This window comes from Haliotis rufescens, unplaced genomic scaffold (assembly GCF_023055435.1).
Source record: "Haliotis rufescens isolate VD_foot unplaced genomic scaffold, xgHalRufe1.0.p SCAF_18, whole genome shotgun sequence".
NCBI lineage: Eukaryota > Metazoa > Mollusca > Gastropoda > Lepetellida > Haliotidae > Haliotis > Haliotis rufescens.
Window position 1 is genome coordinate 20,060,521 of NW_025963868.1, and position 20,685 is coordinate 20,081,205.

Below are 20,685 nucleotides of genomic sequence, written 5' to 3' on the forward strand. Positions count from 1 at the left end.
ACCATGACACTCCCCCCGCCAAACGGGACAACCTGACGTCGAACAGGTCTTCGTGCAAAAAGTCCAGCCTCCCTCAGTCTGTTTCGTACCGTTTGATCTGTTATTCTGCGTATCCCAGGGATCTGTGTGGTTGTAGACGTGGCTGTGGTAGTGCGGTCTCGGAGGTATCGCAGCCGGATGTATCGGTCTTGTGCTTGGGTTGTCACCCTTGGTCTTCCTGACCTTGGTCTGTCGTCAACTCTGTTGGTGTTGTTGTATCGGGTCCACAGTGCGGACATTGTCTGTCTGAATACGCCAAAGTGCCTGGCCACTTCTTGCTGAGTTGCTCCAGCTTTTAATCTCCCAATGGCGTTGTTCCGTTGAGCTGCATTCAGTCTTGGCATTCTGTCACCGCCTCTACTGCCGTTATAAGGACTGTATGAACAGCCGTTGATATGGATTTTTATACCCATTCAGCAGGGGGGGCTGCATGCCTAAATGCAGGATCCTGTGCTGCACGTTTTTTACAGGCGGTTGCGTTTGGATGAAGCTGTAAAATTGATCCCCAAACACTACGTTTATGTGCTTTGCATGTATTTTCGCGAACTATAGACACATTATCTTTCTGTTTGACTTATTTGGTTCTCATTTTATGTAATTATTTTAGATATTTGGCAAAATTTGGTTTTACATCTATGTCAAGTTTCCTTTTTTGAAGAGTATATAAAGACAAAGGTAGAGTCAAATATCAGGCATTTGTGAGATTAAAATAATACTTTGAAAATAACCTTTTAATATCAGCTATAGTTTTTTGCTTTCATATCATTTTAATGTTTCTTGAATGATATTATTGCGTTCATACAACAGAAACTTTGTTGAACAGTTTCCTATTTCAGGAGCAAAGAAAACCAGCGCCACCAATGTGCCTATTGTAGCAAAGTATATACTACTTACGTACCTCTAGAAGTCACAGAACTGATAATTGAATATAAACACTTAAACAGATGTGAGCCATTTATTTATATAAGCATTACATTGTTTTAAATGAAGATGTAGCGCCTCCCTAAAAGCGTAAAATGCATGAAATATCTTTCAATTTTGTCTGTTATGATTTATTACTAACAATGCAATGTTTACGCAGTAGTATATAAAAACAACAATTTCGTGAAACACGTCACATTGCCCTACAATGTGGCGAAAAGAACTCATTGTAAATTCAACGTTATCATTTGTTATTATATAACAATCTTAATAATTGTAATCCTGTCTTCCGCAGAACGCAGATGGGTTCATTGTGATGGACTGCCGGAAACAGTAGACAAGGTCAGACTTTTTCTTTTCATTATTTTCATTATAACTGCCGTGCTTTAACTAATATCTACATTGTGTCAGGTTTGGCCTGCAAGTCTTGAACTGTTGAACATCTCACTGGGATACGTCTTTATCCGGATGACTTCAGGTATATCGTTCATGCACGTTCTTCCTGATAAATTGTTCAATAAATCCAAATAGTCACATCAAATGCTTTTTTGTATTATCATTTTATGTTCCTCTGCTAAAGTCCGTCAACTCTGTTTAGGCCGTCATACAATGACGTCCAATGCCACTTGTATCCCGACCCTTCACTGATGTCAGTGGTGGATCTGTTTCATGAACACCTGGTTTCAGTGTCATTTGTCAGGGATTTGTGAGTGTAGGTTCTTGTATGCATTACACATTCGAAACCGACAAGGTACCTGAATGTTTATATCATCGCTTTGAAGCAATCTTGACAATGTCATCTGTAGTGTATGTGTGTTTTAGATCTTAGAGTGTTTGAGAGATCATCCTAAGTGGGACATAATCTGGGACATATCCTTACAGCACTCTCGACTATATGATAAAGGTCTCGTCATACATGTAGTTCATGGTGTCTGGGGGAACAGAATTATTTGTTTCTAGGCCTTGCTCGTTTCTGCGAGGGGCCAAGAGTGACCTAGTCGTCTAAGGGGCGGCAACCTATGACCGTTGGTTCGAATCCCGGTTTGTCCTGATTAGATTATGTTTCTAGATTTGTCAGCACCATGGTCCTGCACGAGGGTTTCACCAAAGCAGTAAACTTCTGAGGCCTACATCACTTCGGGCTTTCCTCCCAAATCAAGCTATCACGCCGTGATATAACTGAGTACTGTTCAAAGCAGCGTTAAAATCAACTCACTCACTGCGATCGATTTGCAAACAGACTGATTATTCATGATGAGTTAAATGTTAATCTCTACGTAGCAGGCATGACAGTAGTCCACAGAATTAAAAGTGCCATCGGATATATTATTGGCCTCACCAAACCATACGTGAGTACGTGAGTAAGTAATGGCTTGATACCAGTATACTTCACAGTGTGACATGTTGTGGATGCTTGGCCCTTTGACACAATGACGAAACAGAGAGGACTAAACAAGGGACACAGTATTAAGCAGAAGTTGTGAGTTGGGTTTAACGCCGCATTTAACAGCATTCCAGTAATATCAAGGCGTGTCAGCTAATGTGAGAGGAAAGACCGAAGTGATTTAGGTGTTAGACGTTTTACCACTTCGGTGAAACCCACGAGCACGGGTATGGTGCTGACAAACCTAGAAACACAATCGGGGCGAACCGGGATTCGAACCCACAATCATAGGTTTCTGGCGTGTCAAGGGACGCAACTCTGCACAGCGAATTTGGGCGCCTGGGCCACCCGTGCCCCCAGGAATACATAAACGAAGGTCAGATTTTTGTGTCCTCTCATGATAACCATGAGTGAGACAGTGGATAGCCGTATTGAGGTGTTTACGTACTTCTTGCTGGCATATTCTGTGAAATGTACAGCGGCTGAATATGTAACCAGCGGATACCAAGCACGATGAACAAGCACTCAGGATGAAATATGTGTCATGGTCGGAAGATGTGTCATTTCCGATATTATATTTGATGGTCACTGACGCACAACGCCACACCGTCCCATGAGCAGGATGCGACATGCTTGAAACAGTCACTGTACACTTCATATGACTCAAAGTCCGATTTTGTTAAATCGACATTGCTTCACAAGAAACAAAAATATTCATTCAAATGTGATTGACACAGGCAATAGTATATTCCATACAGCTTTATTTCACTCTCGATTCAACATTATGGTAAAATAACATTAGTACTAGTAGAATAGCGGAACAACGTTAGATGATGCCAAACCATATTGACTTAATCACGCAACATAAATTACTGACTGAGTTTGGGGTAACGTCGTTTTAAACAATCTTTACTATTACGTTTCAGTTATATCAGAGTGAGTCAGACGTTAAAGTGAACGCTGTTATTCGCAGTCTTATATAACTAGGAAGTATGGTCTACGCGACAATATTATCAGCATATATGGGAAATTATATAACGCGTTGAACAGGTCCAGAAATAGCCGACAATAATGAAAACGTGTGGCTATTGATATTGCACATCGAGCAGACAGAATATTGATGATATACACTTATATACAACAACACAAAGATGCACAATATATCTTTCATGCACCACCCAAGGATTTTCACTAAGAAAACTAAACAAATGTTGAAATATAGGAGCCTAATCTGTTACGGATCCGGACTGTGTAGCACTAGAGACACATTTTGACATCTGTCACTATGTTCCTTTCGTAAATATGTAAATGATTTGAGCAAAACATGACTTGGCGTCCCCACATTAACATTAGCACCGTGAGCAAAGAAATAATGTTAAATCCATGAGGAGAATATTTAACAGCAGTGAGCAATTAAAACGTCTTTGCGAACATTTGCTATTTTGTAGAACATGAAATAAGGTGAGGTGAAATGATGGATAAACGTCGCGTTCATGATTTTTGCATTTACATAGCGACCTGCATGCATGTGTGTGTGCGGCTGCTTGTACTAGTCCGGACTAATGTCGATGTTATAGTGCTTGCCCACTGAGATACCATGCCGCAGTTTGACATGAATACACTACTCAGACACACTCTACCACTAGACCACGGAGGCGGTCACACGAAAGTAAGCAAGCAGAATATTATACAGTTTACATGTCAATACATAATGGTTATAAGCCACGTCGCATCGTAAGACAACAAGGAAGTGCTAGAAAACGTAGCAGGGGGCAAATTATTGCTGGATAAGGGGACAGACATCGACAATCTGAAACCTTTTGACATCTATTATACATAAAGACTGATGTTCCAAGCATTTTCATGTGTTCTTAGTCACCCTCTTTTCTTACACTTGAGATATACATTGCCTACAGCTGGTTACAAACTCAGTATGATGGAAATTGTGAGTGAGTGAGTGAATGAGTGAGTTGGGTTTAACGCCGTTTTGAACAGTATTCCAGTTATATCACGGCGTATCAGCTTAATATTTGAGATACTTGATGCAGGTCTCAGACGTTTACCACTTTGGTGTATCCACGAACACTGGAATGGTTCTGACAAACCTAGAAACATTAAGAAGGCGAATCGGGATTCGAAACTCACGATCACAGAAATCCCGAAGTAATGCAGCTCTCAGCTGATGACAAAAATGTGATAGGTCAAGTTGTGCTAGTAAAGTGAACATATTTTAGTGTTGTAAAGCATTTTGTTCGGATGATATAGTACGCTTAATGTGTTTTAGGAAACTGGTACCTAGAGTTGTTCAAATTGTTGTCCAGCATTAGGAAGAGTGGGTACAAGTAAGTCAATGTACAATTGCTATAAGGATCACCTTGAATCTGCGAAGAAAAATATAGAAATATTTACATAAAGCAATAAATCAGTAGACTGAAATAATTGTATCTTCTTTTCAGTCGACACAGAGCACACGGCTGTCATCTCCACAGTAGTTTGAAGTAACTGAGGCTTATCTCCGCCATTCAGTGTTAAAACTGCCTCAGTGTGTACAGGTGCCTATATAAAGAAGCTCTGTCTGTCCTAGCTTCAAGGATGCCTGCCACTGGAGGAACCTGGTCTCAGCATGAGACGTTTAAAGTTACCATCCAACATGGGATATTTGTAACACAAAAAATAATCTTTGCTGATGCTGTTGTCATTAATCCTATTCTGTAAATGGCTTGCAAAAACAGTTAAATGTGTTACAGAGTTGCTGTTCAAAATGTAGTTAATCTGAATAAAACCAATGCTGTAGGTTTTAGAAAAGGTGGTATTGTTGCAAAACATGAAAAATGGTTTCTTGGTTCGTCTACCTTGAGTATAGTCACTTACTAAAAATATTTAGGTCTTATGTTCTCCTCTAGATTGTCATGATCTATGGCATGTAAGCAATTAGCTGTTTAGGCGTCGAAAGCCATTAAACCTCTTTGTAATTTATTCAGGAAAAATAGTTTTGTGTCTTTTTCCACAGCATGTACCATTTTTTATACTTTTGTATGGTTCTGATATATGGGGTGCTAAGTTCACACTTCATATTTCAAATGTTTTCTCGGTGTTGGTAAGTTTGCCTCAAACAAGGCAATCCTTGGTGAAACAGGCCTAAGGAATATACTGAACCAAATTAAAAACTTCACAATCCTAAAATTTTAACAATTTGAGCAGTTATCATTGTTGGCCCTTATTGTGTATTTAAACAGTAATGGCCACGTAATGTCTTCAGATAACACCCGTTTTTGTGCAGGTGAATCGATCAAAATCAAGTGCACAACACTATAGTGGCAAAAGTGTTTTTTCACGTGCAACTGGTCACGTGGCCATAATACCGCACGTGTTTTCAGCCATACTTGTTAGCAGTCATTAACAAAAAAAGAAAAACACAAGAAACCAAAAGTCTTTACGGCCATTTGTCATGCCACGCCTTTCAAATGTGCAACGTGAACGTGTCGTCGGCATGTTGAAGACGGGAACGTCCGTAGCTGAAGTCGCAAGGACGATGGGTTGTAGTCGACGGACTGTTTATGATTTACAGACGCGTCTACAGCAAACGGGTACAACCGCTGATCGCCCTCGGCCAGGTCGACCACGTGTAACGTTACATGCAGAGGATCGTCAGATTGTCTTACGTCACCTCCGTAACCGATTTTTGACGGCTACATCAACCAGAAATGAACTGTTTAGGGGTAGACTGAGTGCGCACACTGTTCGAAACCGTCTGAGAACTGCTCACCTTCAAGCACGACGGCCATACTGCGGGCCGATTCTGACTCAATTACACAGACGTCAACGTCAATTGTGGGCACATCGACACTTACGATTGACTCAGAGGAATTGGAATCAAGTCGTCTTTAGTGATGAATCCCGATTGAATTTTCGATTTGCTGATGGTACGGCGAGGGTGTGGAGGCGCCGTCATGAACGTTACGCCCAGTGATGTGTACAGGAAGTTGACAGTTTTCGAGGCGGAAGTGTCATGGTGTGGGGTGCTTTCTGTGGCAATGCACGTTCCAGGCTTCTTGTCATCCGTGGCAACCTCAACGCTGCTTCTTACCGCGACCAGGTACTGGCACCGGAACTTCTGCCTTTTATGGCAGCACATGGACCCGGTTTGATCTTCAAACACGACAATGCCAGACCCCAAACAGCAGTTTTGACAAGGAATTTCCTTCAGAATGCGGGAGTCAACGTCATGGACTGGCCGTCAAGGTCTCCCGACCTCAATCCCATCGAACACGTCTGGGATGCTCTTGGCAGAAGTCTGCGCACTCTCCAGAACCAACCAAAGAATCTGCAAGATCTTGGCACCATTTTGCAGCAACAATGGCGTCGTCTTCCCAATCATGTGTTCACAAGCATCACAAGGTCCATGCGGAGGCGTTGTGTGGCAGTTGTCAACGCACATGGTGGCCATACACGCTACTGAACTTGTGTGCCATCAGATTCTCGTGCTTGGGACTTATGATTTAAACTGTTGATGTTATTACCGAATACCGAAGATGCTTGGAACAAATTATGGTTACCACCGTTAATTAAAATCCTTCTTTGGACATTAATGATTAAAAATTCCTTTCTCTGATACATTTGTCCGTTGTATATCATATATGGGATTACTTTTAATTTGACTCAGTATATTTTTGTAGCCATCCAATTAAGGGTAATTCAGTATTGGATTAAATTACTTAGAATGATGCCTGATAGATACCCATATCAGTGTTACAAAATGTTGAAGCTACTTGATGATAATGGCAGCAATAATTGGGTTTCAGATGTGAGAAATCAGTTATTTGTTAGTGGTTTTTCATATGTATGTATTTCTCAAGATGTTGGCGATCCACAGTTATTTTTATTTTCATTTAAGCAAAGACTAAAGGATATATTTTGTCAACAGTGGCACCAAAGTATTTCTGAATCACTTTATCTTATCAATTACAGCAGAGTAAAATCATTGTTACAAACTGAAAGATATTTAACTTGTTCAAATGATAAAAGTGTGATACGAGCTTATTGTAAACTTAGAATTTCATTGCACAATTTTAATGTAAATGTATGTCGCAGGTCCAAAGACGGTGATATTGTCAGTTCTATTTGTACAAACTGTTCATCCGGAGAAGTAGAAGATAATTACCATTTCTTACTTATATATGAAACGTATTCCCATTTAAGGTATAATTTTTTCCCCATGCTGCAAGGTATTTTTAAAGACCGGCAGGTAATGATAAATCTGCTTAACTCTGAAAATCCATGATCTATGCTGTTTCTGTATTCTTAAAACATGTCTTTAAAATGAGGAATGTGTGACTAGATTTAAAATCTAATCATGTACATCACGTTACAAATGTTAATATCCAATCTGCATTGTACTATGGGCCTTGATGCCTAAATTATTGAATAAACTGTCTGTCTGTCTGTCTGTCTGTCTGCCCGTTTAAAGTTACTGTCCAGCGGATCAATATGTCAATAGAAGCATCATTTACAAAATAATCGACATCAAAAACACTTTTACAGTGATTGTAGTTTCAATGCATCATTGATCAGGACATTGGTGCTCAAGTCTGCTTCCCTCTGTGGATTAACGTTGTTTTCACACGAGAGTCATTATGCACATGTTCAGATGATATGATTCTGTTTCAGGCATACACCTTTGATAGTGTTACTTCCAATGTAATTAATAGGACAGCAACAATTTTTAATCAGATATGAAAATTGTATCAGAGTGTAGTGTTTATGATTTTGCTGTGAGGTATGATATGCTTAGTGAGTGAGTAAGTGAGTATGGTTTTACGCCGCTTGTAGCAATATTCCAGCAATGTCACTGCGGGACACACCAGAAATGGGCTTCACACATTTTACCCATGTGGGGAATCGTACCCCGGTCTTCGACGTGACGAGCGAACGCTTTAAACCACTAGGCTATCCGGCCGCCCCTAACGTATGCATGGATTTATCCTGCAAATTTATAACAATTTCCATTAATTTCTACAGCAGTAGAGACATGACACTAGATCAGCTGATGATATGGCGGAAGAATTAAGAATTCCGGAAGAATACAGGATATCCACATCTGAGTCACTTCACACGGTAGCATTCATAGCTGTCATGTACACAATGTTCTTATCACCGCATGCATACAGATGATGTGTACTTTCTGTATTGGCTGTAAGATGGACCTTAAATGTCTTTTACTTACCACATTGACTCAACTCATCTCATGTCAAGACCGTGAGTATATACTATACTTCATTTTGAAGCTGCCCTGAATGACCTGTGGTCGAAGTCTTTCCTCTCACAAGCATGATGAAATGGAAAGTACTGTTCCAACTGAGCTTACTGGCATACCCACTAGAATCTCACTTGGACAAAATATAGCATGTTTTCGGACTCGATAATGATCTTGATATGATTTATTTTGTTTAAAATCATAATAAATGGCATCTCGTTTACAGAGTCAACACGGTATTATGTGGACATTATTATACATATGTGTACCATGTACCTGTCAATGATATGAGACAGTTTGCACGTACCATAGAGCCGACATAGAAAGGGTCACATGACAGGGGGTGTAACAACCCGACTCGTATTTCACCTCCTGGCGGAGTGATATGGCTGATAGGCATTAGGAATGGGCGATCCACGTCAGCCCGGATGGTACACAGATTAGAGTTACGTCCCTTATTGCGCCGTCTGCATGTCTGCTCGCCTAGCTTCCCCGTAACAATGATTTACGAACAAGGTGAAACTGTATTGCAGACAGATTTGTGCGAATGGATACATGGTGATAATATAATGCCAGTTTCATTTCGCATTTCAACCCATGTGGTCTTGGTAAGTACTGATTAAGAAACACTACTTGGTATTATAATAGTAAACATCATTACTAATATATAAGACACGACGGTAAAAAAAATACCATGGGTACATGTGCAAGTTACATTTGCAGGGTATATATACCGGCTACTACACAGCGAGTAACTACCACAAGAATGTTAGTACATATAATGTCTCATATAATTAATAGAAGATATGGAAATATCACCTGTTAACATCTCTACTCCATAACCTTTAATGTTCATAACATGGAGCTAACGAAAAGAAAGAATACAAGATAGTATTATACATATCTAAATATATTACAGGAATATTGAAAATAACACCAACAAGAACAACTGTTGGATCGCCGGTAGAGTTAGTGTGTGGGCAGCCTACTCAAGCCTGGAGGAGTGTTTGGAATCGTGATGGTCAACACGTCCTCACTGTGGAAAAGACACGTGAAAATCCCTGCGTCGTGACATGGTCTATTGCTCGTCCGACGAATACGACGGTCACTTGTCAGGAAAATAGTGGACGTTTCTTGCTGAAATTTCAACAAACTATGATTGAACTAAATGGTACAATATGGGACTGCGAAATTGATGGTTCGGTCGTCAGCAAAAGTATAACTATTGACTTGACAGAGAAGACGAATGGTAATTCATTTTTTTTCCATTCTATAGGTAAACGTACTTACATTAGACGTTCTCTGGAACCAACGTAATCCAATTAGGAGGTAAACATACTGTTTTCAATGTAGAGCTAGGTTACCTGTAGATTCATCTACGCTAACTTGTAATAAAATATCCTCTTTAAAAAAGTAGTGGATACTCGCGATCGGAAATAACCTAAATTTTCCAAAAATGTAATGTATATTAGTTTCTAGTAACAGTGGTATGATAGTAATGAACGAATTGGGCACATAATAACCCGTAGTGAAGTCTGACAGTATATGTTATCTTGAAGGGCGATGACAAGAAAGCTTTAAGGGTGTCAGTATGTTGTTCCGATAGGACTGTCCAGTGACCCTTCCTGGCACCATATGAAGAGGGGTTCGCTCTGTCATAGTGATTCACTCCTCACCATAACCGATCCACCGCCAAATCTGTCACGAGGTCTAGAATTTACATTGCCTCGACGTTCATTTCGACGTAACAAATTGTGACATTGTGTGATCGTTCATTTGTCGTTGATCTGGGGAGCCATCAACGGGATTGATCGTCAACATTCTGGGTTTGTTGATAACTGTTCCATAATCTGCTAATCACAGACTAGAAACATTGAACGTACTGAACGCTGTCTTTTGTTTCAAGCATGCCAATAGCCCGCAGACGCGCGTTGCAGACGCCTCGTCGCTCGTTCATACACAAACAATGCATGAAACCAAGTAAATCCTAACTATATGATGAACAGAATTAACAAGATTGATAGAAATAATAGTCGACAGAGATTAATCGACCTTTCTTGGAAGTGTTAAAATCAGTAATGACACCCTACGCACGTGTACGGCGCTACTGCGTGAGGCACGTGCAAACTATTTGGTATAAACGTTCTTGAATAAATAGGATTTTTGTCAACACTTATCTTTGCTCCAGTATTTGGCACGGCTATTTATATTTCACTTTTGTTTAAGAGTATAGTTCTTACTGTACTGTAATAGCATGACACTCGTAGGTCTACTGTAATAGTGGGCATTTCCGACTAAGACTACAATGTTGACTGGAAATATAGCAGTAGAGAGGTTATTATAATCTTATCAAAGGAGATGAAAGGGAACTGTATTGTTTTCATACTACACAGGAACAATGTTTTCATATACATTAACCATTAACATTACACATCTGAGCAAATTAAATATAGAAGTCTATTCCTTGTGTGTTAAGTCAGAAATATAAATTTAAGGGTTCGATAATCAGATTCAAATAGCATGTTTAATATTTGACTATATCTTTAAACAACACTTCTTCTACATTTTCTAGCTCAACCAAATGTAAACGTCCATATGAAAAACAACGCTCTTCGTTATGGTGATAATATGTCCATAGTATGTAAGGTTAGTGGTGAAGCTAACGTCACGGACATTACCTGGAATCAGCACTGGAAGGCCAAGTTCATAAGGAAAGTCAAGGGTCCTTTTTCTGCACTGCACCAATATAACGTGACTGGGGTAACGTACGAAGATGAGGGCAACTACACCTGCAACGTGACAGCCGTGGTTCCACGTGAAGGGAAGGTGTTCCTGTCTGGATCTATTGAGATACTAATACATGGTAGACACTTTCTTCTTCTTTTGGGACTTAAATAGATTCCAGCGTCGAGTCATACATGCTTTGTTGTTCTGGTCACTTGATTATATCTATTGACTTGGGGAACAAGATTAAAAAATACTTAAATGTTTATTTATTAAAAAGTTACTTATAGACATATATGCGACCGGATAAAGATTCGGATCAGTTACTACAGGGATCACAATCCCATTGAGCATATATTTGAAATGAAATTGGACGCTGTGTCCGTTAACGCCATGTAGAACCTTACCAACTCCATGCACCTTTGCCTGAGAAGTGGCTTTGAATCTTAATTTTTACCATATAGACTCACATAGAGGCGATGTCCACTTTCACTCACCATGTTGTATTCTTGATTTTACTTCACGGTTTAACATACAAATCACCACCATTGATTTTCAATATAACTGTGCATACATATTTATATCTGAGGGAAGCTCGTGTACCAATCACTATTTATCTCACAGGCCAACCAGTATTCAAGTCACAAGGTCAAAGGCTTAAAACAGTCTCCCCAGGTCAAGATGTCACGCTCACATTCCAATATCTCGCCAGTTCCATTGTTGAAAATCACACAATTTTCCACAACAACTTTCCTCAGAACATCCCCAGCTGTAACAACAGTGTTGACCTTACTCTCCTGATGCACAATGTCACGTTGATGAGAGAGGGGTTCATGGTCAATATTACTCTCAACAATGTAACCCACCTCGAGCGGGGGAACTATTCCGTCAAGGCTTGCAATGATTTGGGTTGTACTACATCGTACTCAATACAACTGCAAGTTGTTTCAGGTAAGTTCTATCATATACCAAAGGTGATGAATACGACTTTAGTGATAGTACACGCGTGACACTGACATAACGCCCGCAGTCGTTGTATAAACAAACATACCGATCTTCTCCTATAAGCTTCTTTAACGTGACATAATTCAGATGGTTCGCTGTTATAATGATCGTGGATTTCACCAAAGTGGCTGGCGTACTTGTGCGCCACTGTCTCTTTTGGCATTCTCCCAACTTAAGCTGTCGGAAACCATGAGCAATGTTAAAACACCTATTTACTCGATAACTCTCAACTCAACAATTATAAACTCAAAAGCTCTCAACGTTTACACCTACTCACGTTTAATATTTCACTCATCAGCGCAGATTTCCATAGTCGTGTCTGCCATCCCATTGTAATAAGTGTGTGATAAGTAACATTGTTTTACTACATGCATATTTAATATTAAGAAAAAGAGGAGCAATTGCACACAAGTGGTAACATTCCTAAACCTAATGGAGATGAAAGAATGCCAAGTTGTAGCTGATACACAATTCTTGTACGTAGCATTTATACACTGCGGTATCTGCAGTATCAATGAAGACAGAATGACTTATGGATCAATGTTTCAATGTAAGTGTGGATACGTGCTTGACACATAGAGATTACTACACGAGTGCCTGTCAGATACCATTTATTTTACGAGCTATATCAAAACGTATCTAACGAGCGAAAGCGAGTTAGATGCGCTTTGAAACAACGAATTGTAAGATAAATGGTATCTGACAGGCACGAGTGCAGTAATCTGCTTCTTACACACCCTAAAATCTCACCTTTTTAGCATCGAATTTATGCATTTTGGCTGTTCTCATGATCGCAGTGGCGCATTAATACATAACCAAACGGTCATGAGAGACGTCATCCGACGTACTGCTTACTATCCATAAATAATGTGACCCTACACCTGAACCTAAAAATATTTCCGCCATCTGTGGATTACAAAGGCGATGATGATAGTGCAAACTAGATACCATCAAAGAACCCGCATGGGGCCGAGTTAAAAAAATTCACCTCAAAGAAATTACCAAATATGTACAACAATGTTTACAACCGTATGACATCACTGCCGGTGCCGCGTGTTCACTGACAACATACGCGGGATTTTCAGAGGAGGATTTTCGTGAACAGAGGGATAGTATAGACACATAGTGTCATGTCATGTAAGTAATCAGAAACAAATAGACAATCTGCGTACTGTTTTTTGTTTTATGTTAGACAATGTAACCAAGAGAATTTGTCAGATATGCAGATAACTACCGTCGTCGTTGTGCGTGACTTTGCGTCAGACATGGCGTCGCACAGGGCGGAAACTTTTACGATTTCTGTTGAATTTCCCTGATCATTGTAATGTTTATAATTTTTATTCCATTAGCATTCGTGCTATGGTACTCTTCCAACGAATATTCTCAAACGCGTCAGCCAATGTATACAACAATTAGACGAATTGATCTCTCAAAATGGGAGAGTGTAAAATCTGAAATTTGCTTTGTTTACATTTCAACAAACACAGTTTTTCGAGCACAGTATCCGTTTCCACGCCTAATTTATTTCGCTTGGTGTCATCTCGATAATTTGTATTGGTGACAAAGACCGTTTGTCACTTGATTCTAAAATGTAGGAGGAATTCAGGGATGCATGGATCGCAGCTGAGTTTGAAATCGTGATCTAATAGGCGTTTCATAACCCGCATACGTGAAACGTGATTTTTCTCAACACTATCCACTATGGCGGAAAGTACAATTCGGCGTTCGTGTTTGGGTATTTTCCAAAACATTCTAAACGTTTCCTGTTCCTAGGCGACGTTACAGAATTATCATTGGTGTTTTGGTGAAAAACAGATCCCCGTGATGACTAATGTGCTATTTATGAAATTCAATCCTTCGACTAAATATCCGATGTTTAGATTTCTAAACACACAGTAATTTTGCTTTGTCTAAAATGACAGTGGATGATATCACAGAAGAGGGTATTTCCAACAGAATTCAAAACTTTTAGTGTGCGTGATGCATTTCGAATTTTAGTCGACTTCGAAGTGAGAGTTGAAGAGGAGAGACATATAAATCGTCGGATCATATGTTTTCGGACATCAAACGTTTTCATACGGCCATGTTTATCGCGAATTACTCCCGCTATAACGAGAGTTGTGGTGTCAACAGACATTGTAAATACTGAGATGATGGCTTGATTTTTAGGTAAAGCTGTCTTTGATAAGTGAATGAGATGTTTTACGGTTCATGTGATGATAAGCCTCCGAAAACCCATAACACGGGAATATATCTGTTTATACTCTAAACCCTTTACTTTAGACGCAGGTGGGCATTTGACTGAAGCACGAGCAACTTATCAGAGACTTACGATCTGGAAAGTAGTCCGTCATCATCTGATCTTAGGTCATCACCATGGAGTAGCCAATCACTGGCCTGGAATTTGATCTCAGACATATGTTTGATGCCAGTTATCCCAAATGGATTTCTCACCCACAGATGTGTAAGAAATTCAAGTCTCTGTCTACAAACCATATCTCTGTTTTGGGTTAAGAGTTACAACATGTATATGATATTGATGTCACTTACTCTGCAGATCCAACCATCTCATCGACATTCAACTTTCTAATTCCCGTGAGTGTAAGCGTGGGATGTGTCCTGTTGGCTGGAGCGATGGCTGGCCTCATCATAACACTCAGAAAACGCAGTCGTCGGAGGTCGTGTGTGAACGGTGACATACTTATCACATTTCAAAACAAATTCGTGTAGATTACTTGTTTTCCTAGAAATTACTTCACTTAGTGCTCGAGAATGTTTGATTACATTAAAACTAGGTTACTATCACAGGTCAGGTCGACACTTCAACACAAACAATTATAATACAGTGTCTGCTGCAAACCGTATATACAGTAAACTACGTATATAACGAACACGCTTTTAACGAACTAACGAATCTAACGAACTGTCTTTTTGTCCCAACAATGTGCTGTATATATGCTGTATACATGTTTATAACGAACTATTGTTATAATGAGCTAGAATTGATGCTCCCATTGAGTTCGTTATAACCGTAGTTTTCTGTACAACTGATATCGGTCAATATTTGAAAACTTAATCAACTATTGTTCACTTCGAAGTATTAAAGCTTTTTTTTACGACAAATAAAACATTTTGTTTCAATTTGTATGCATGCATTTGTTAGTCAAAATGAAAAAAATTAGTAACTAATGTAATCGATAGGATGTATATTTGTGTGTGTTTCAGGAACAGCAACACCTAATGACAGGTATAAAAACTTTCGTTATGTCTTCGATGTATAGCATATTACATGTGTGTCAGACACATTTAAAGAATCATTTCACATTTAAACGAACCCCTAAACATGAGGGTAAATTAATGTAGAATTGCAAAAAGTGCATTTATATTTCCAGGACGTGTATAAACATGAATAGTAACACACATAAAGTAAGAAAATGACAATCACTCAAATCAGGATATGACGCATAGAGTGAGTGAGTGAGTATGCCTTTAGCAATCTTCCAGCAATATCACGGTGGTGAACATCAGAAGTGGGCTGCACACATTGTACTCGTGGGGAATCGAACTGGGGTGTTCGGTGTGACGCGCGAAAGCTTTAACCACCAGGCTACCCGTCCGCCCCTATCATGCTGAGGAGCTAAGACAATGTCAATGTGGTGTTCAATGTCAGCCTATTCACGCCCTGAATAATTATGATTTTTTTATTCTAACCGATGACAGGAAACCAAGAGGAAAGGCTTCAAGTTTAGGTAAGATCAAGTATTTACATATTTAAAAGTAATTACAAAAATCACCAGGTATATATAATATTTTTTGAAGCATAATAAATAATGAATCGGATGTAGTAAAACCAGTTTATTAAGGTCAAAACAGTATTTATAATATGTAGGATATGCGTTCGGGATATCAGTATTAGCTTGGTTAAATCAATAGGTCGCCGAATTCTCACGATGCCTTCGGGCAATCCTTACACCAAAAGAGAAACAACAGAAAACTTGTTATCCTAAAACAGATTCGCGTCTTGAAATGGCAATTTATTCCGAATGTGGCGGAGCCCGAGAGACATAAACGATCAGTTCGTCATATCATAAGTCTTCTGTAACATCAACAATAAAGTTGATTTACTCCCTGGTGATAATAGTAGGTCCGTTATATATTATTGTCAGTTATATCCGAAGTCATCTGATACATCAATAACACAATAATAATTACAAAATGTCAATGGATGAATCCTGAAGTGACTGCGTCAATAAATACTCAAAACAAGTGGTAAAAAAATCAATAACGACTCAATCACTGACAACAATGCTTACCCCACGTGATGTATCCATCACATTGATATAAAACTTAATCTTTCCAAAATCACCTTTCCTGATTCAGTCATGTAGGAGAACGAGCTTACATTTTATAATATTTTACGTATTGTCCATGTAAGTAAGACTTTAACATAGACCTCTAGGGGTATCAGCGTGTCGTTAAATTCGAACAGTTTAAGATGAAGCTTATGATTGTTTGTGTGTTTCAGTCATGCAGGAAAACGAGCTGTACGAAAAGAGCGAAGAACTTCAAACAGGTAAGTTCACTCAACATCCCGAAAATCTTAATATAAGTTCCTCAAAACGACTGAAATTTCGCTGACGAGAATAATTGTTGAAAGCAATAAAATACCAAGAAATCTTCTAACAGTCACATAGCGTTTTTTTCCCTAAAAAATCACTCTGGGCAATCTGGGAAACTGACTAATAGAGACGTTCATCAAACTTTGTACGAAGATGAGATGCCAGTTACCAGGCAGTCCTTTCAACACAATCAACTTTCCAAAACTGCTGCAAACCGTATATACAGTAAACTACGTATATAACGAACACGCTTTTAACGAACCAACGAATCCAACGAACTGTCTTTTTGTCCCAACAATGTGCTGTATATATGCTGTATACATGTTTATAACGAACTATGATTATAATGAGCTAGAATTAATGCTCCCATTGAGTTCGTTATAACCGTAGTTTTCTGTACAACTGATATCGGTCAATATTTGAAAACTTAATCAACTATTGTTCACTTCGAAGTATTAAAGCCTTTTTTACGACAAATAAACATTTTGTTTCAATTTGTATGCATGCATTTGTTAGTCAAAATGAAAAAATAAGTAACTAATGTAATCGATAGGATGTATATTTGTGTGTGTTTCAGGAACAGCAACACCTAATGACAGGTATAAAAACTTTCGTTATGTCTCCGAGGTATAGCATATTACATGTGTGTCAGACACATTTAAAGAATCATTTTACATTTAAACGAACCCCTAAACATGAGGGTAAATTAATGTAGAGTTGCAAAAAGTGCATTTATATTTCCAGGACGTGTATAAACATGAATAGTAACACACATAAAGTAAGAAAATGACAATCACTCAAATCAGGATATGACGCATAGAGTGAGTGAGTGAGTATGCCTTTAGCAATCTTCCAGCAATATCACGGTGGTGAACATCAGAAGTGGGCTGCACACATTGTACTCGTGGGGAATCGAACTGGGGTGTTCGGTGTGACGCGCGAAAGCTTTAACCACCAGGCTACCCGTCCGTCCCTATCATGCTGAGGAGCTAAGACAATGTCAATGTGGTGTTCAATGTCAGCCTATTCACGCCCTGAATAATTATGATTTTTTATTCTAACCGATAACAGGAAACCAAGAGGAAAGGCTTCAAGTTTAGGTAAGATCAAGTATTTACATATTTAAAAGTAATTACAAAAATCATCATGTATATATAATATCTTTTGAAGCATAATAAATAATGAATCGGATGTAGTAAAACCAGTTTATTAAGGTCAAAACAGTATTTATAATATGTAGGATATCAGTATTAGCTTGGTTAAATCAATAGGTCGCCGAATTCTCACGATGCCTTCGGGCAATCCTTACACCAAAAGAGAAACAATAGAAAACTTGTTATCCTAAAACAGATTCGCGTCTTGAAATGGCAATTTATTCCGAATGTGGCGGAGCCCGAGAGACATAAACGATCAGTTCGTCATATCATAAGTCTTCTGTAACATCAACAATAAAGTTGATTTACTCCCTGGTGATAATAGTAGGTCCGTTATATATTATTGTCAGTAATATCCGAAGTCATCTGATACATCAATAACACAATAATAATTACAAAATGTCAATGGATGAATCCTGAAGTGACTGCGTCAATAAATACTCAAAACAAGTGGTAAAAAAATCAATAACGACTCAATCACTGACAACAATGCTTACCCCGTGTGATGTATCCATCACATTGATATAAAACTTAATCTTTCCAAAATCACCTTTCCTGATTCAGTCATGTAGGAGAACGCGCATACATTTTAAAATATTTTACGTATTGTCCATGTAAGTAAGACTTTAACATAGACCTCTAGGGGTATCAGCGTGTCGTTAAATTCGAACAGTTTAAGATGAAGCTTATGATTGTTTGTGTGTTTCAGTCATGCAGGAAAACGAGCTGTACGAAAAGAGCGAAGAACTTCAAACAGGTAAGTTCATTCAACATCCCGAAAATCTTAATATAAGTTCCTCAAAACGACTGAAATTTCGCTGACGAGAATAATTGTTGAAAGCATTAAAATGCCCAGAAATCTCCCAACAGTCACATAGCGTTTCCGCCGTAAACTCACTCTGGGCAATCTGGGAAACTGACAAAGAGAGACGTTCATCAAACTATGTACGAAGATTACAAACGCCGATGAGATGCTAGTTGCCAGGCAGTCCTTTAAACACAATTACCTGTCACAACTTCTGTTTCAGTGCAAAAAATGGACACAGATGATGTCTACACTGAGGTTAAAAAGACATGAAGACGAAGCAATGGTGAGCACCAAGGTTTCCGCAGTCCATCAGAAAACTGGATGTCTTTCCGGAACTGTCCAATTGCCAACAGTAGTCCATGTGTTTGTAATATGAATTCATTTTTCATGACTGTTGTGTCGCTTGTACATAAAGCACGTAGTATGATCGCCTTGTTAACTTTAATGTCATTCTGCTGGAATTGTCAACGATATAACACAGTCTGTGCTGTTTGTTGACATCACGTTTCCATACAAAGGCGCAGAACGCCAAAATGTCTGAATTAGATTGTACCAAATTGAACGTTGTATTTACACACAGAATCATCAAACCAATAGCAACAAGTGCTTATTATGGGGTACCAGTTCTCGGTGGTACACATGGGAACACGATTGTCTCTCAATCTGAACTAAAACAAGTTCCCTTACCATAAAAATGTGTCCAATGCAATATTCCTGATTCTGACTTATGCTATTTGTTCCCGTGTTTTTTTAGTTGACCAATTGACTTGCCTTTGCATGTGATAGTGATTCATAAACAGAAGCTCATGATACAGTCGGAATCGTACACTCGAGTCTGTTTCAGCAGATATTTCTTATGATTATGCAAAAGATTTGGATGCTATAATTTATAATAATAAACAGACGGTTACCATAGGCACAACGCGCTGTCAAACAGGATATGTATTCATACCCTAACTGAATGTTGTTTCCCCATGCCAGAACCGAATAAAGCTTAGATACTGACATTTATTAATGGCGATAATATCATTTCATATTTGGATAGAATGTACACATCTACTCTCACTTTATTTGAAACAACGTTTTGCTCTTTTGATATTGCCCGACGTACTACGGATCTGAGTCAAAGACAGATGGAAAAAACAGGGGTTGGACTTGCTTCCACAATGTAAAACCTCTATGTTTGCAACACTTAATTACCGATTAAACAATTAATTTTGGTGGGCATAAGGCATGCACTGCACCTGGTATGTCACATAACGATCGGATCCACTGGACGCTAAAAGCATAAATACACGCGTACACACACACACACACACACACACACATACACGCACGCGCGCGTGCACACATATATACCGGGCCATGAGACTGATAGATCAAACACAATACATATACATTTATACAAAATAATTGTGGCAAGATGTTTTGTTCGTCATATATACTGAGTCAAAGTCTACCCCTAAACAGTTCATTTCTGGTTGATGTAGCCGTCAAAAATCGGTTACGGAGGTGACGTAAGACAATCTGACGATCCTCTGCATGTGACGTCATACGTGGTCGACCTGGCCGAGGGCGATCAGCGGTGGTACCCGTTTGCTGTAGACGCGTCTGTAAATCATGAACAGTCCGTCGACTACAACGGACGTTCCCGTCTGCAACATGCCGATGGCACGTTTACGTTGCACATTTGAAAGGCGTTGCATGACAAATGGCCGTAAAGACTTTTGTTTTCTTGTGTTTTTCTTTTTTTGTTAATGACTGCTTACAAGTATGGC

At 39.1% G+C, this 20,685-nt stretch overlaps 1 protein-coding gene and 1 long non-coding RNA gene across 4 annotated transcripts; both read left to right on the top strand.

Annotated features, from left to right (window-relative positions):
• The first annotated feature begins 585 nt into the window (after positions 1–585).
• LOC124147995 lies at positions 586–5,677 on the top strand. The gene is made up of 3 exons (XR_006862906.2): positions 586–985; positions 1,256–1,302; positions 4,801–5,677. It is a non-coding gene; the product is annotated as an uncharacterized LOC124147995 (long non-coding RNA).
• Positions 5,678–8,271: 2,594 nt separating this feature from the next.
• On the top strand, positions 8,272–20,466 carry LOC124147996. 3 transcript variants are annotated; one of them, XM_046518891.2, is made up of 12 exons: positions 8,275–8,599; positions 9,517–9,846; positions 11,170–11,460; positions 11,946–12,272; positions 14,884–15,018; positions 15,552–15,573; positions 16,047–16,075; positions 16,852–16,899; positions 17,523–17,544; positions 18,017–18,045; positions 18,809–18,856; positions 19,128–20,466. In XM_046518891.2, exons 1-12 carry the CDS (start codon positions 8,512–8,514, stop codon positions 19,175–19,177), a joined length of 1,419 nt encoding a protein of 472 aa, XP_046374847.2. In that variant the 5' UTR covers positions 8,275–8,511; the 3' UTR covers positions 19,178–20,466. The 3 variants fall into 3 exon arrangements, with proteins under 3 accessions (XP_046374850.2, XP_048254340.1, XP_046374847.2); XM_046518894.2 differs by lacking the exons at positions 17,523–17,544; positions 18,017–18,045; positions 18,809–18,856 and having other exon boundaries at positions 8,272–8,599; XM_048398383.1 differs by lacking the exons at positions 16,852–16,899; positions 17,523–17,544; positions 18,017–18,045 and having other exon boundaries at positions 8,272–8,599.
• The last annotated feature ends 219 nt before the right edge of the window (positions 20,467–20,685 follow it).

Excerpts from the sequence above, each read along its gene's own strand:
- LOC124147996 (XM_046518891.2), top strand. The coding sequence starts at position 8,512 with ATGATGTGTACTTTCTGTATTGGCTGTAAGATGGACCTTAAATGTCTT. Across the intron at positions 12,273-14,883 it reads ACAACTGCAAGTTGTTTCAG|ATCCAACCATCTCATCGACA; the intron begins GTAAGTTCTATC and ends CTTACTCTGCAG. Across the intron at positions 16,900-17,522 it reads GAGCGAAGAACTTCAAACAG|GAACAGCAACACCTAATGAC; the intron begins GTAAGTTCACTC and ends TGTGTGTTTCAG.